Raw genomic sequence first — 15837 nt, 5'->3', positions numbered from 1 at the left:
ATTTTCCTCCTATGGGATTTTCCCATGTATTTTACCAGGAAACAAATGTAGCGCATGCTAGAACTTCCAGTGCCCTCCTAAACATACCAAAGCACTCTGAGTGCTTGGGTATGGTTAGGAGGGCATTGACTTTTCTAGGATGCCCTATCTATGTTTCTTGGTAAAATACATGTGAAAATCCCTTTGGAGGAAAATTCCATTTAGGGTTAGGGTTAGGTTACCATGAACTCGAAGAGCAAAATGAACATTGCAAACAAATTCGGAGTGGTTGGATATGGTTGGGAGGGCACAGACCTTTCCAGCCTGTGCTATCTATGTTTCCTGGTAAAATAAATGGGAAAAACCCATAGAAGGAAAATTCCACTTAGTGTTACAGTTAGGTTACCATGAACTCCTAGAGCACAATGAACATCACCAACAAACTAGGAGTGCTTTGGTATAGTTAAGAGGGCCCTGACCTTTTTAGCTTGCACTATCTATGTTTCCTGGTAAAATACATGGGAAAATCCATTGAAGGCAAATTCCACTTAGGGTTAGGGTTTGGTCACCATAAACTCATAGAGAAAAATGGAAATCGCCAACACACTCGGAGTGCTTGGGTATGGTTGGGAGGGCACTGACTTTTCTAGGCTGCCCTATCTATGTTTCCTGGTAAAATATATGGGAAAATCCCATTGGAGGAAAATTTCACTTAGAGTTAGGGTTAGTCACCATAAACTCATAGAGCAAAATGCACATCACCAACATACTCGGAGGCTTGGGTATGGTTAGGAAGGCACTCACTTTTCTAGGCTGCCCTATCTATGTTTCCTGGTAAAATACATAGGATAATCCCATAGGAAGAAAATTCCACTTAGGGTTAGAGTTAGGTCACCATGAACTCAAAGAGCAAAATGGACATTGCTAAAACACTCGTAGTGATTTGGTATGGTTAGGAGGGAACTTACTTTTCTAGGTTTTTCCTAACTATGTTTTCTGGTAAAATATATGGGAAAATCCCATTTGAGGAAAATTCAACTTAGTGTTAGGGTTAGGTTATCATGAACTCGTAGAGCAAAATGAACATCGCCAACAAACTGGGCGTGCTTGGGTATGTTTAGGAGGGCACTGACCTTTCTAGCCTGCGCTGCCTATTTTTCCTGGTAAAATACATGGGAAAATCCATTGAAGGCAAATTCCACTTAGGGTTAAGGTTTGGTCACAATAAACTCATAGAGCAAAATGGACATCTCCAACAATCTCGGAGTTCTTGGGTATGGTTAGGAGGGCACTGACCATTCTCGCTTGCGCTACCTGTGTTTGTTGGTAAAATACATGGGAAAATCCCATTGGAGGAAAATTCAACTTAGGGTTAGGGTTAGGTCACCATGAACTGATAGAGCAAAATGGACATTGCCAACACACCTGGACTGCTTTTGTATGGTTAGGAGGGAAGTAACTTAATTAGGCTGCCCTATCTATGTTTCCTGGTAAAATACATGGGAAAATCCCATTGGAATTCCACTTAGGGTTAGGGTTTGGTCACCATAAACACTCTGCTTTGTTGCAAAACCAATCTCAGATGCTAAAGGTCCATTTGGATTAGCAGTACTCCAATATACTTCTCATGTAAAATGAGTCTTTATAAATATTGCCCACTGGACAATAAGTGTGCTTAGGGTCACAGGTCCAGGGATAAAAGACATCTATCCATCTGGTGCTGACACCAACTGAAAAATATTCAGACAAGCTTAAAAACTTTCCTTTTCATTAGGTTATGGATGAGTTGATAATGCCTCTGTTGCTGCCATAGATTCTAGCTATTTTTTTCATAACAATGTTGTTTTCAAAACATCTTTACCAGTGTTTCTTCATGAGAATTACATCATTATCCTAAAAGAATCTTTATTTGGAAATCTGATACGGCTTAGTTCCCAGTAATCCTAGGCAAGCTTACTGTACTTGGGAGTATCTTATATTAATTATCATGGTATTTTCTCTTCACTAGGCTGAAGCTTTAAAACATAACATTGATCTGCATTTTCACCACCATTCAGTTTGTGACAAAATCCTCACTGGACAATTCACAGCATTGCACATGACAAAAACTAGGTTTCCTTAGAGAGTCTTGAGCAATTAAAGCACAAACATGACAGGAATATAAGTGCTGGGTATTAGCTTCTCAAACTTTAATGAGTTGGAACAGGCTTTGCCTTTCCCTTTAATTTTTGATTAAAGCAAACACTTGGATGAACATTTATTCCTACAAGTATTTTTTTAGTGTATAAGCATTGGCGAGAAACAAATATCTGATCCTTGTGCAATCATCTGATTCACCACAAATTTGTACAATAAATAAGTGCAGCTATTAACTGAATTAAGAACAAAATATTTAACAAATATTTAACAAAATATTTGCCTGAATCCAAGATGAAAAAAAGGTAAATTTTTCCTCTTTCCTTCGTTTGCACTCAGTTTAAATCTAGAGTTACAGCAAACCAGAATGTGAAGGATAAAAGCTTGATTTTTTTTCTCTTTATTCCTGACTAGCTTTCTATTTCTATTCCAAGAAGTTAAAAAACAAACAAGACTTTAAAAAAAATCTTTGACCAAAGTTAATCCTCTAACTAACATTGTTGAATGTTCCCCAACTTTCCATAGCTGATGTAGTGACTGGCTGGAGGCAGAAGAAATTCTACGCATTGGTAAGTCACTCCATCATGTAGCTCACATTTTCCAGAAATAATTAATTTCCTCATCAGGTACAGCTCACACCATACCTTTCATACTGAGTTGTCAAATTCTTTTGCAAAGTTTTATATATATATCTATATCATGATTTTCCAAAATAACATACCAGGAACAATACTTCTACTGTCTTTACAGGATATGCTGTGAGCTGATATTTCTTTGTGGGCCACTACAGAAAGCATAGTTTTTCTCCCAATGAATGTAGCTGAGGAAGATGGATTGTTGAGTGAACATGAAAGAGAATTGTGCTACTTGTTTGTTTGATTCTGATATTTCCTGATTACCAACACAGCATTTTATAGTGATGGAAATGCAATTTCCCTGGGAAATAGGAGGGCTTAATAAGGATGACTGGATCCTGAGTAAAGCTCAAAATGGAAATTTGTGGAGGTCCATGAAAGAATAACTTTAGTGCACAGCATGCAACCCCTGATGTATATAGAACAACTAAAAGCATATGGTTCCTCCCAGGTCCACTTTCAATCCTCAGAAAGTTAGTGGATATATATAATTATTTATTTGCTATATATGTTGCCTTTTCTCCAGGAGCTCAAGATGGCTTTGAAATGGAACTCCTTTCATTTCCTCCCCACAATAAAAATCTGTGAGGAATATTAGGCTGAGATCCTCAGTGAATTTCCATGGCTAAGGATGGACTTAGACCTGGATCTCACCATTCTTAATCCATCTCCTTCACCACTATAGTACACCACAAACTATATTCAGCAGTTAATTAAAGTGATACTGTACACAATTTGTTGTGTATGTATACATTCATGCAAATCCTCAGCCCACATTACATTTACCTACAATAAGAAGAAAGACTGGCATACCACAGTCACAAGTAGTAGACTATTACAACTGAATTGTGACATAATTGCTATCTCATATAATGATATGTAAAGCAGTCTCTTGCTTTCATATGAACACTAATGATTAAATATGATGATTTTTAACATGCATTTCAAGAAAACAGTGCAATTTGGGTTTTTTTTAAATGACATGCTGCCATCTGACCAGCAAAAATGCAGCAAAGCAAAAATATTTGTCAAGTATAGACAGTTGGATTTCAATTAATGTCAGGGGAAAAAAATTAGCCCTACCAAATTAGAAGAGAATTCAGTTTTCTACAGCCATGTGCTGGAGGTGGATTATACCAGCTTGCAAGAGACCATTGCAAAAGTTTCTAGAATTTTACAAGTCAGTTGAGAGCAGAGCTGAGTTGTCAGGCCTAATGAACCAAGCAGCCTTTCCTTCCTTCCTTCCTTCCTTCCTTCCTTCCTTCCTTCCTTCCTTCCTTCCTTCCTTCCTTCCTTCCTTCCTTCCTTCCTTCCTTCCTTCCTTCCCTTCCTCTCTGGGCAGCTAATTTACAAACATATCACTAGTTTACCAGTTTGATATCAAGTGTCTTTTTCATTTAGTAGAAGTATTTTAACCTATTTAATGCTAGATTCAGGAATAAAGTATAAGAGTCATAAAAACTACGATATATCACAGTACAATGATGTAACAAAAACTCATGAGAAAAAAATAATGTAAATGCATGACAAAAATGAAATGCTCTGATTGAAAGGCACTGTATTTTTCAATAGTTATTGATGACCTTTAACATTGTTAATATACTTGTTCAGCCAGGAAGTGATTGCCTATGACTACACTTCCTATAAGAGGACCTAAATTCCCCTGTTATTTCTTAGATAAGCACAAGCAACTTGTATTTCTGAACAATCAAAAGGAAAGCAAAGGAAAACACAAAAAAATAAAGCCAAAACAATGAAAGTTTCATCATTATGAAAGTAGAACAACAATAAAAGTCAAACGAAAAACAATATTTTGTTATTTCTTACTTTCTTTTAAGAAATTGCAGCTGAGGAAAGACATTTAATTTCTATAAAAAGATGACAAAAGCTAATAATAAGAGTTGGCTTATAGTCTAATGTTCAACAATAGTGTTCTAGTGAACCCAGAGATGAAGGCAAACAAAATCTTCTTGCAATAGATGGCATACGGGATGTGTTGATAAACAAGATACACCAATGGCTTTCCAATTAATTAGAATTAAAAGGGAAGCAGATAAAATTCAGGGCAAATAATGTAATCAGTTATTATAATGTGATCAGTGGCTCTTTGGAGCCTTGACATTTAGTTACTCTGAATATAGATGCTGGGAAGGAGGCAACAGAATGGGAGGGATTTTGAGCTTTTGCTGAGCCATTGTGCTCTTCTGAAGTAGTAGATCTTTGCTTCTGGATTCTTCCAGGCTCTCTTTTTGATTATGATAAAAATCTAACAGAATAAATCCTATCCTACTATTAATATATCAAACATTATTTCTGTTGTATATTTTGTAGTGCTCTTTAGCTAAATTCAGATAGACTTCAGTTCCAGCATGTCCAAACTGGATGTGTTTGGAATGTCTCATGACTGTTTCTACAGTCAAAATTACAAGATATTAGAAACACGTTTAACAATGATAGCTTATTATCGGAATGCCTAAGATACAGAACCCTCATCATGTCTTCTATGGTGCACTGCTGCTTATTCCTCTTGATTGTCTGAAGATGCACATATCTTCCTAGTCATTTGCACAAGGTTATCTGCCATGTACACGAATTGTAATAAAGCATTTCTGTGCCATTAACAGGAGGAATGCTACAGATGCTCTTCACAACAGGGAAGTAAAGATTTTTATATCTTTTTTGTTGCTGTTAAATAAAAAGAAAACTATGACTCTTCTATGGCAGGGAGTAGGCATGCTCTAACCTTGGCTTCTTTCCAAGCACTTTGGTATTCTGCAATCCAATCACGACCTGTGACTTTCTTATCAATATGGAAATACTCCACCCAGCTATTTCTGTTATCTGCCTCCCCTTTCAGAGTTTGTTTATGAGTAGAAGACTTCAGAAGTTCTTTTTCAGGACATCCTGTTGTCTTCAAATTATGCTGCCCTCTTTGTGAAGATCGCCAATCCCTGGCACTCAGTGGTGCTTCTCTGGTAGGATGCAGCCAGATTGATTTACCAGGAAGAGGGTTTGGATTGGAGCTGCTTTCCAAAGCTGGCACCTTGTCTTGATTGAAACTATATTTTTGTTCCTGGCAACCATTTTCTCTTTGTGATGGTCTTGGAGAAGGGTATCTTGGTAAGCTAGTCCCATGTTGTTTTTTGCTCATTTTTCCTTGAGGTGTGACTACATAGGTGCTGTGAAAATTGGACTGTGTGCAATCAGTTCCTGTATTCTCACCGCCAACAGGACATTTCCACCCACAAGTCTTCTGGGTTCCTTCATACAAGTCTTCTAATGCATTCCTGCCCGAAGCAGAGTAGGTTTTGATATAATCATGAATGAAACTGTTATGTTGTAATGACAACACTTTAGGAAGAGTGCATCTAGAAACCATTTTTGGTGACTCAGATAAATTTAAGATTGTTTGACCCTTGGGCGGCATTCCACATCTCTCTTTGTCTTGGAATTGATACTTGCTCTCCAGAGATCCTAGAAAAGTCGATTTTGCTAGTTGGAAGTTTGATTGACAGTGGTCTTCAACTGAACAAGAATCTGGATTCATGTAAACATTTTCAAAACCATTTGTGTTGCTTGTTATGTCTTCTAGAATATCCTCAAAGGCTTCACTGATGGTTGGAAGAGGCTTTGCTAAGCTCAGTCTTATCCAAGGAGCCATTACTGAAAATAATATATGAGATATCATTAACCAATGTGAATCTATCCTAAAGATTTAATGAAACCATTATATTTTGTAAGCAATATATTACGTTAATGTAAACCTCGTTCTTATGGAAGCTGTAAGCATAAATAAATTTCATTTAGAATAAGCCTTTGTCTTATTATTTTTACTCTTTTTTACATAACTTTATTCAGTATCAAGTCCTTTTTTTGCTTATTAGAGAAAGCTTTTTATAGGCTAAAAACATATATATAGCCTACATGTTTTTTTTTGTAAATATGTGAATATATACATTTTTAAAATAACTTTTTCCTCCTTCTCCAGGAATATTTCTCTTAAAACTGGGTAGGCAATTTTATTATAAGGGGGCAAGATAACATTTTTTTGTACATTTTTCAGCAGATGTGTGGTTCAGGGCAACATGCCATGACACCAGGTTTCGGAAGAACACTCCCACCTAACAACTGCATGCTTTGCCTTTTAGAGAAGCCAAACCAGAGGCCCATTACACAATTGTGTGATGCCACTGACTGAAACTGATTTATCAAGCTTTATTTATTAATAGTTTTATTAGTAGGAGGTGCTATAAAACCATTAGGCTTGAATACATTTTTGCATATAAAAAGAAATTGTTTCATTCATCTTCCTGGCATGTTCTACATGCATTCTTTAAAACTTGAAATCCCACACTTTTAAGGGAGCAATGTTTCTCCATTCCTCATTTGACCATAATACCCTTCAGTCAGTGGTAGGATTCAAATATGTGAACAACTGGTTCTCTATGTGGATGCCGCTCTTGGAAGTCCATTCTGGGCCTGGGCAACAAAAAAATTAGCTTCCAGTTTTGCCAAAGTGGAGCGAACTGGCGGAATCCCACCACTGCCTTCAGTGCTCTGATACACAAACCAACCCTTCCTCCTTTCCTTCCTTCCTTCCTTCCTTCCTTCCTTCCTTCCTTCCTTCCTTCCTTCCTTCCTTCCTTCCTTCCTTCCTTCCTTCCTTCCTTCCTTCCTTCCCCAACTGTGTTATTCTCATCCTACTGAAAAACTAATTCTGGCTTCATAGAATTGAGTTCATTCCTTAGGATTATGCCAAGAAATAATGATGTAGGTAGGGTGAAGAATATTTTAAATATTAATAACTAATCAATCAGCATTCATAGGGTTTCTACCAAAACCATTTTGTTTGTTCTAAAAATCTACTTTAAACATATTATATGAAGACCTAACTCCCTGGAGAAGGCTGTAATGCTGAGAAAGATGGAAGGAAAGAGAAGAAGATGACAGGAAGCAAGTTGGATGGACTCAGTGACAGTGATTCTTGCAAGATCTGGAAGACCAGCTTAGGGACAGATTGTCATGGAGAAATCTATGTATGTGGTTGCTAGGAGTAAAAAACAAGTTGTTATCTATTTATCTAGAAGTAATACTTGGTTATTTCAATTCATTTTGAATATCTATAGCTTTCTGTAATATGGAGATACTAGCTGGGAATCATGGGACCTGCAGTATCAATAGTTGGTGGGCAATTGTAGAATATATGAAAAGGCTGAGCAGATTTTAGGGATGAAATGAGTAAGGTATGAATCAGAAATACCAGCAGCCAATATCTGGAAATATTAACCTATTCAATCATTTAAGGGGGGTGGGGGAAACACAGCAGGGCCATCAAAGTACAGTTCCTAGAAGGGCTTTTGAGCATACAATTCCTAGAATTAATAGATAAAAGGAATTGAATAATAAACAATCCATTAATGAGGCAGATCAGCTATATAATAAAAGCCTGATCTCAAAATTCTAAAATCATTCCTGAAAGCCAATTTCATTTAAGATATGAAAAAATGCCTCTGATGCTCCTGCATGGCAGAATTCTACTTCCATATTAGCAACCTGCCAGGATATTTTTTTTAACATGAGTCTAGCATTTTTCTTAAAAAGCTCTAAACTAACAACCTAAAATAGCCTGATCATAGGCAGCAAGGAGACTGGGATGCAGTGGGAGATCATGATTATAAGAAACTTTTGTTTTTGACACATCCTGCCTCAGGAGAATGGCAGTCCTGACACAAAATGACAGAAGAGGGTTCTGCAGAAGTGGTCAGCAGGCAATCAGGAGGATTGATCCTTGTCTAATAACAAATCATTAATATTATAGACAACATGAAGCCCCCCTCACAAAGTAATGAAAACAACAAAGAGTAAGGCCATTTAATATCCTCTCTTAGTGAAAGCAATGGAAATAATGCATCCATTGGTGACAGAACTAGAAACACCCAGTTCTCTTGAATTGTTTAAATCGGCTCTTCTGTACAGCAAACCTACAGCTCTTTCAAGAGGTAGTAAAGTAATGTTTCTAAGGAGCTTGGGGAAGAACCATCAAGTACTTTGGAAAATCAGGTATTCTGTGAACACATGCACCTGTGGATACCCAGGTGTTTGGTCAAAAATGACCATGGAGAGGAGGGGTATGCCTGTAGTAGCCTAAATTGGCTCTGGGGCCAATAAATCACTCAAAGACTCCAGCAATGAACAGGATATAAATTCTAGTAAAGAGAAAGACAGACAGATATTTAGGACAAGCTGGGCAAATCCCAATTCTTGTTTGCATTATTAGTGAAGGATGCCATGACAAAACTAGGGAAAATAGCTTTAATAGGCCTCAGATGGAGTGTGGGGATGAGAAGAAGGAAATGCCACAAAGAAAAGGAGAAAAGGCAGTTTTCAAAGGATGTTCATGTTGTGAGGAAGAACTCCCCCCCTCAACTCTTCAAAGGTGAACACAAACTCATTGGTCCAGGGATATTTTGAAGCATCTTGACCTTGATACTGTCAAACTTCCTCTTTTTTTATTATTTAAAGGAAAGCCACCATTTGCCTTTAGGAAACCTTCAGAATTCATTCACTGAGATGACATTTGGCTCTGCCATTTAAACTCTCCAGCTGAGTTGGAGAAAAGGCTTATCACAACTAGGTGGTATTTTCTCATCTACCTGCTTTGGTCTAAGAGACTATAGAATACCAAACTATGACAGAACAGAGACAGTTAGGATATTTTCACTAGACAATTGAAATGCCAATTTTTAAAAATGCTTATTGGTACATAGTAATTGTCTTTGGTGATGAAGAAATAGTCTGATGAGCAACACTAATAATATTGGCAATGGAAAGAATAAATTCAAAAGAAACTGAATCTGTTCTATTCGTCGCTTTGTTTTACCCACTTCCATTCATTCACGGTGACTGCTCTAACCCAGGCTTAATTGATCTTTCCACATCCTGTATTAAGCACAGACTGTAATCATAAGCCATTCTGAAATTCACAGAACTGACAAAGCAAAGGCACGCAAGCATCGGAGCTCTTCAAAGAGTCTGCTGAGTGAAGTTCCCTTGGGTCTCCTCCTGCCTTGGCCACACAAATAGCCAGCACACCCAAGTGGCATTAGTGTCCATACCTCAAATTGGTATTTCTTCTCCTTCAGCTCTTCATTCCAATCACTACATTTATGAGAATTTGAGCACAGATTCCACTGAAATGCCTTCTTTCTTACCTGGAGGTGTTTGTTTCAAATACAGCTTGGCTGTTTGCAAATCTTCAGGTTCAGAGTCTCTCCTGCACTGTCTGTTCTCCTTCACTTCGGTACTGAATATGTGCTGTCTAAGCCAAGACTGAATATCAGGGTAGTGGCTTCCAGTCAGCTGATTCAGCTGCTTTTTGGTTGTGGTTGCTAAATATAGATTGGTATATGTCATTCTATTCCCTAAGAATTCTAATTTGATAAGTGCCTTGTATTACTGGAAAGACTCGAAGCAGCAAATTGGGCAGACAACTTTCAGATAATCTCCATGAAAATAAATCATTGTCCCCTGGCACAATAAAAGCATTAGGTTATGCTTTATGCTCTGAATTATTCAATAGGTCTAGCGCACCAGAAAGGGAATGATTTTATGTGCACTGCATTTGCATCTGTGGGAAGCAGTTAGTAATGCATCAAGCTAAATTCCAGACTGCTCCATCAGCAGATGTAAGGCAACATCATTGCTTAAAAAAAATGTAACTAACAGGTGTTCTGTTTCTATGATTAAATAATAGGATAGGACTAAAGTCACTGTATTTCCTAATCTGTAAACAGAGTGCCCATATAAATTAATCTTACCATTCAGATATGAAAGAACCTGTTAATATTATATAGGCTATAACAAGTAGAATGTTATCTTTAAGGAGTTTGGGATCACACTGGTCTCCAGCCTTCAAAGTCCCAGCCACTGTCTGCTGAATTATCCTCTTTTTTGTTTCCCAATGTTCTGACTCTCCCCATTTCCCCATTTTCACTTTTTGTTGTCTCTGTCCCTTTCCAAGCTCTGAAAAATATTGATGATTCAACTTTTTGTATGCCTGGATCTCTTCATTTAGGATTTAGCCTCAAACAGGTTAATTCTTGCTACAAAATGGTGGATGAGCTAGAATCTACATTTTCATCTCTTTGACACAAATCCAAAACCAAGAATTGTTTATATTCTGAAATAGTTTTTCCTGTACAATATTGTGGGATTGGACATAGTCTTCCTATTTGCTAGCAAGTACTTTCATCTCAAGGTGAAATCATTTTGAATTTCTTTAGACATTAAGGTCTGTGAGCTTCATCAAGCTAGTTTAGCTCATTTGAAATACATCCTTAATCAAAATTCATGGGTAAAATATTTGTGATGACATCATCACACAATGCTATAACATCCAAACTAGTGACAGATGATGGGATAAATGTACATAATCACAGGAATTATCTAATGACATGTGCACAAACATGCTACCCTATGAATTTCCCACAATGCAGATTGCTTTGAACATGTTTTCTGTTTTCCTGGCATTTTGTGATTTTTGAAATTCCCAAACTAGAAAAAAAATAAGTTTTTTTCTTATTAAAAAATTTAGAACAGACATATCAAACTTGCGATGTCATGTGATGTCGTGCAACGTATTGGGACTGTTTTGCCATTGCCAGCAATGGGGTGGGCGCGGCTTCCAGATGAGGCATCCGGCCTGCAGGCCAGCAGTTTGACACCCCTGATTTAGAAAGATTTTGGTAATATGTAATTTTATATGCAACATAATTCCAGCATAGTGTTACATATGTCTACTCAGAAGTAAATTCAAATTAGTTCAGTAGGGCTTATGTCCATTAGGTGAGTAGGGCTTATGTCCATTAAGTGAGTATACAAATGGGCATTAATTGATTAAAGGATGGAATAACTGCCCTAGATATATTTTTTATTGATCTGCATTCAGAAGTAATGCATTACATATAAAATAATGAAACATTTTCTCTATATATCTCTGCTTCTTTTAATTATTGATGGCCTAAAAGCATTTTTAAATGTTGTTAGTCACATGCATATTTAAAAAGGCATTCTGTTTGCATTCAAAGCAATTTTTTTCCAGCTAGAATAAAAGAGGCTTTTATTTACCTCAGCTTTTCTCCTTGGTTTCTTTAAATGATCATCAGAATAGTTGATTGAACCTCTGAAAAATTCCTTGTCTTAATGCCTGAATATGAAGAAAGTATCAGTATTTATACATTTTTCGAATACAATAAATCAGCCTGAGTACTAATGGCAGGAATGCAACAGCCTAAGCCATGCTGGTTCAAACAAGCAGATAACTAGTTAATAGACCTGAAACAATGGGGCTATCCTTTAACTTGCAATTTTGCAGATATTGGCTTTGATTTCTAAGCACCACTTTGGTAAATGAGTAAAGGATACATTCTTAAGATGAACACCATATCCTTTAATTTGAATAGAAAATATGTACACCATGAATATCAAGAGACAATTTAGCTCAGGTAGAGCTTGCCATGATTTGTCTTTCTGTTCCCCTTTCACCCATACCACATTCCAGATCAACTGGATCCAAACTTGGCCTTCTTTTGTATTTGGGAGAGTTTGAGTAGGAGAATGAGAGCTTTACATTTGGGGTGCTTCAAATACCCATTTCTTTCCCCAAATGGTTCTAGGCTAGGAGGTCTGCAAACTTGGCAACTTTAAGACTTGTGGACTTCAACTCCAGGAATTCCTCATGCTGGGGGATGAAGAATTCTGGGAGTTGAAGTTTACAAGTCTTAAAATTGCCAAGTTTGGAGACTCCAAGTTCTAGGCCATTAATATTACCCGAATATAAAAATGGAACAGAAAAGTATAAATGAAAATATTATAAAGAAAAGAAATACAATAAGCATCTTTCATCATACTCGTCATCATCAAAATTTATGAGATTCTGCATGGTTTACAACTTGTTAAAAAGATGTTAAAAATAAAGAAAAAGAAAAAGAAAGAAGACAAAAGAACAAAAATGGAAAAACCCAAAGGAAAACAAGGAAACTGAAGAGAAAAGGTGTCAGTCATCCTTGCCTTCTAGAAGCTTAGAAATACTAGTAGGGTGGGGACTGTTTGTATCTTGGACTAAACCTCATTCCAAAGGGCAGAGAAGCCATGCTTCAGGGGTCACTGTACATTATATTGTTTAACTGAAGGAACCTATCATGTACCAACCCCTCCTGATGGAATAGGTCAGGCAGAGACCATGGGGACAGATTGTTCTTCTACCATTAGGTCCTATTCCCTATAGTGCTTTATAGATAGTTACCAGCACCTTGAATCATACCTGGAAGCAAACCAGAACCAATGCAGTTCACAAAGTGGAGATATTATATAGGCATACCAAAGCATGCCCATTCCTGCCCATGCTGCTGTATATTGGACTAGCTGAAACTTCCAAGTGGTCTTCCAGGGCAGCTTTGTGTTGAGTGTACTACAGTAATCAAGCTAGGGGATGTATGGTTTTCTGAAGTATTCCCCAATCTAGGAAAGCACTCAACTGATGCACTAAGTGAAGCTGAGTAAAAGCCTTCCTGGCCATGGTTGCCACCTGCTCATCAAACAGGAGCTGTGAGTCCAGGAAGACCTCTAAATTGTGCACCACCACCCTTCAAAGGGGAAGTGCAACCACACCCTCGGTCAAAGCTGGAATAGCCCCAGATCTTGGCAGTCCATAGTTAGTTAGCCTTGGTAAGATCAAATCAGGGACAATTTCTCATTATTCAAACTCACACAGCCTCCAGGCATTGGGGCAGAATCTCAACAGCCTCACTTAGCTAGCCCATAATTGAAAGATGTAATTAGGTGTCACCAGCATTCTGATGGTATCAAATTCCAAACCAGCAGATGAGCTCATCCAGCAGATGTTGAATGTTGTTCATGTAGATATTGAAAAGGAGGGGGAGAGAGGATAGAACCTTGTGGCAACCCACAGAGCCCAACTCAGAATGATATCATGGCCAAGGGTATCGAAAACTGCCAAAAATTCAAGGAATTAATTAATATTGATTAATAACCTTATGAATAAGAAATCCAAACAATGTCACTTTAGAAGAAGTCTAAAACATGTGAAACAGTGTTTCCTCTAAAGTTTATCCAAGAAGCAGAAACCAATTCTCTATTACATGTCATCTGAGGTGTCCAATAGACACAAACAAGAATCTTTTGTGGTATTCATTAAATCTTCAGATAGGATGCACATTTAATGTTCTTTCATGCTTTTATCCCATTGACTTGTTAAAAACAGGATATTTCAATAATATATTCCATTTTTTTTGCAAGATTCTCATTTGATTCTTAATAGAATTTCATTCTATTCTATTCTAAATTTTAATTGTGGATTGGGAATATTTAAGTATTTATTCAATAATATTATTACGTCAAGATTTTTTTTTCTTGTATTGAATCTTTGCTCCCTTAGTTACCTCACACTTTCTCCTCCTGGAAGCTTTTCAACTTTCAACTCTCAGAACATTCATCGGGGGGGGGGGGGGGGCATGAAAACAGGGAAATTTTGGAAATTGAAACCCATGCAATACATCTGTAGTGTGAAAAGTTGGTTTATTGTGATCAGACAATAATGTCCTTGCATCCATATTTCTCTTTCTTTTTCTGCTTACTGATTTTAGATATTTGTTAGTCCAAGCTTAATTGAAATATCTAATTAACTTCTGGATTTTGTATTAATGTCAGAGCTTTAATGTAAATATAGTTTATGTGTTTTGATCCAAATCTAATCAATAGCCTGCTTTAATACATTGTTGTTAATTGCAAAGTCGTGTCCGACCCATCGCGACCCCATGGACAACGTTCCTCCAGGTCTTCCTGTCCTCCACCATCTTCTGGAGTCCATTTAAGTTCACACCTACTGCTTCAGTGACTCCATCCAGCCATCTCATTCTCTGTCGTCCCCCTCTTCTATTGCCCTCAATCTTTCCCAGCATTAGGCCCTTTTCCAGTGAGTCCTTCCTTCTCATTAGGTGGCCAAAGTATTTGAGTTTCAACTTCAGGATCTGGCCTTCTAAAGAGCAGTCAGGGTTAATCTCTTCTAGGAGTGACCGGTTTGAACGCCTTGCAGTCCAAGGGACTCGCAGGAGTCTTCTCCAGCACCATAGTTCAAGGCCTCAATTCTTTTGCGCTCAGCCTTTCTTATGGTCCAACTTTCACAGCCATACATTGCAACTGGGAAAACCATGGCCTGGACTATACGCACTTTTGTTGGCAGGGTGATATCTCTGCTTTTTAGTATGCTGTCTAGATTTGCCATAGATTTCCTCCCCAGGAGCAAGCGTCTTTTAATTTCTTGGCTGCAGTCCCCATCTGAGGTGATTTTTGAGCCCAGAAAAATAAAATCTGTCACTACCTCCATTTCTTCGCCATCTATTTGCCAGGAATTGAGAGGGCCGGATGCCATGATTTTGGTTTTCTTAATGTTGAGTTTCAAGCCAACTTTTGCACTCTCCTTCTTCACCCGCATCAAGAGGCTCTTTAGTTCCTCTTCACTTTCTGCCATTAGAGTGGTATCATCTGCATATCTTAGGTTGTTGATATTTCTCCCGGCAATCTTAATTCAAACTTTTGATTCATCTAGCCCTGCCTTTCTCATGATGTGCTCTGCATATAAGTTAAATAGGCAGGGCGACAGTATACAGCCTTGCCGGACTTCTTTTCCAATTTTGAACCAATCAGTGGTTCCGTGTCCAGTTCTCACTGTTGCTTCTTGACCCGCATATAGGTTTCTCAAGAGACAAATGAGATGGTCTGGTATTCCCATCTCTTTAAGAACTTGCCACAATTTGTTGTGATCCACACAATCAAAGGCTTTTGCATAGTCAATGAAGCCGAAGTAGATATTTTTCTGGAACTCCCTAGCTTTCTCCATGATCCAGCGTATGTTGGCAATTTGATCTCTAGTTCCTCTGCCTCTTCGAAATCCTGCCTGCACTTCTGGTAGTTCTCAATCCACATACTGCTGGAGTCTAGCTTGTAGGATTTTAAGCATAATTTTACTAGCATGTGAAATGAGTGCAATGGTGCGATAGTTTGAACATTC

General features: G+C 37.8%; 1 protein-coding gene across 1 annotated transcript; it reads right to left on the bottom strand.

The window, feature by feature from the left end:
* Positions 1-4096: 4096 nt before the first annotated feature.
* On the bottom strand, positions 4097-10078 carry LOC120313359. The gene is made up of 2 exons (XM_039355196.1): positions 9962-10078; positions 4097-6413 (listed from the first exon to the last, which is right to left on the bottom strand). Exon 2 carries the CDS (start codon positions 6409-6411, stop codon positions 5455-5457), a length of 957 nt encoding a protein of 318 aa, XP_039211130.1. The 5' UTR covers positions 6412-6413; positions 9962-10078; the 3' UTR covers positions 4097-5454.
* Between the last annotated feature and the right edge of the window lie 5759 nt (positions 10079-15837).

The sequence above is a fragment of the Crotalus tigris genome, unplaced genomic scaffold, assembly GCF_016545835.1.
Source record: "Crotalus tigris isolate CLP2741 ecotype Arizona unplaced genomic scaffold, ASM1654583v1 scf7180000018629.45685, whole genome shotgun sequence".
NCBI lineage: Eukaryota > Metazoa > Chordata > Lepidosauria > Squamata > Viperidae > Crotalus > Crotalus tigris.
Note: the sequence above shows the minus strand (reverse complement) of the source record. Positions and strands in the feature narration are given on the sequence as shown.

Coding starts and splice junctions, on each gene's coding strand:
- LOC120313359 (XM_039355196.1), bottom strand. CDS start 6,411: ATGGCTCCTTGGATAAGACTGAGCTTAGCAAAGCCTCTTCCAACCATC.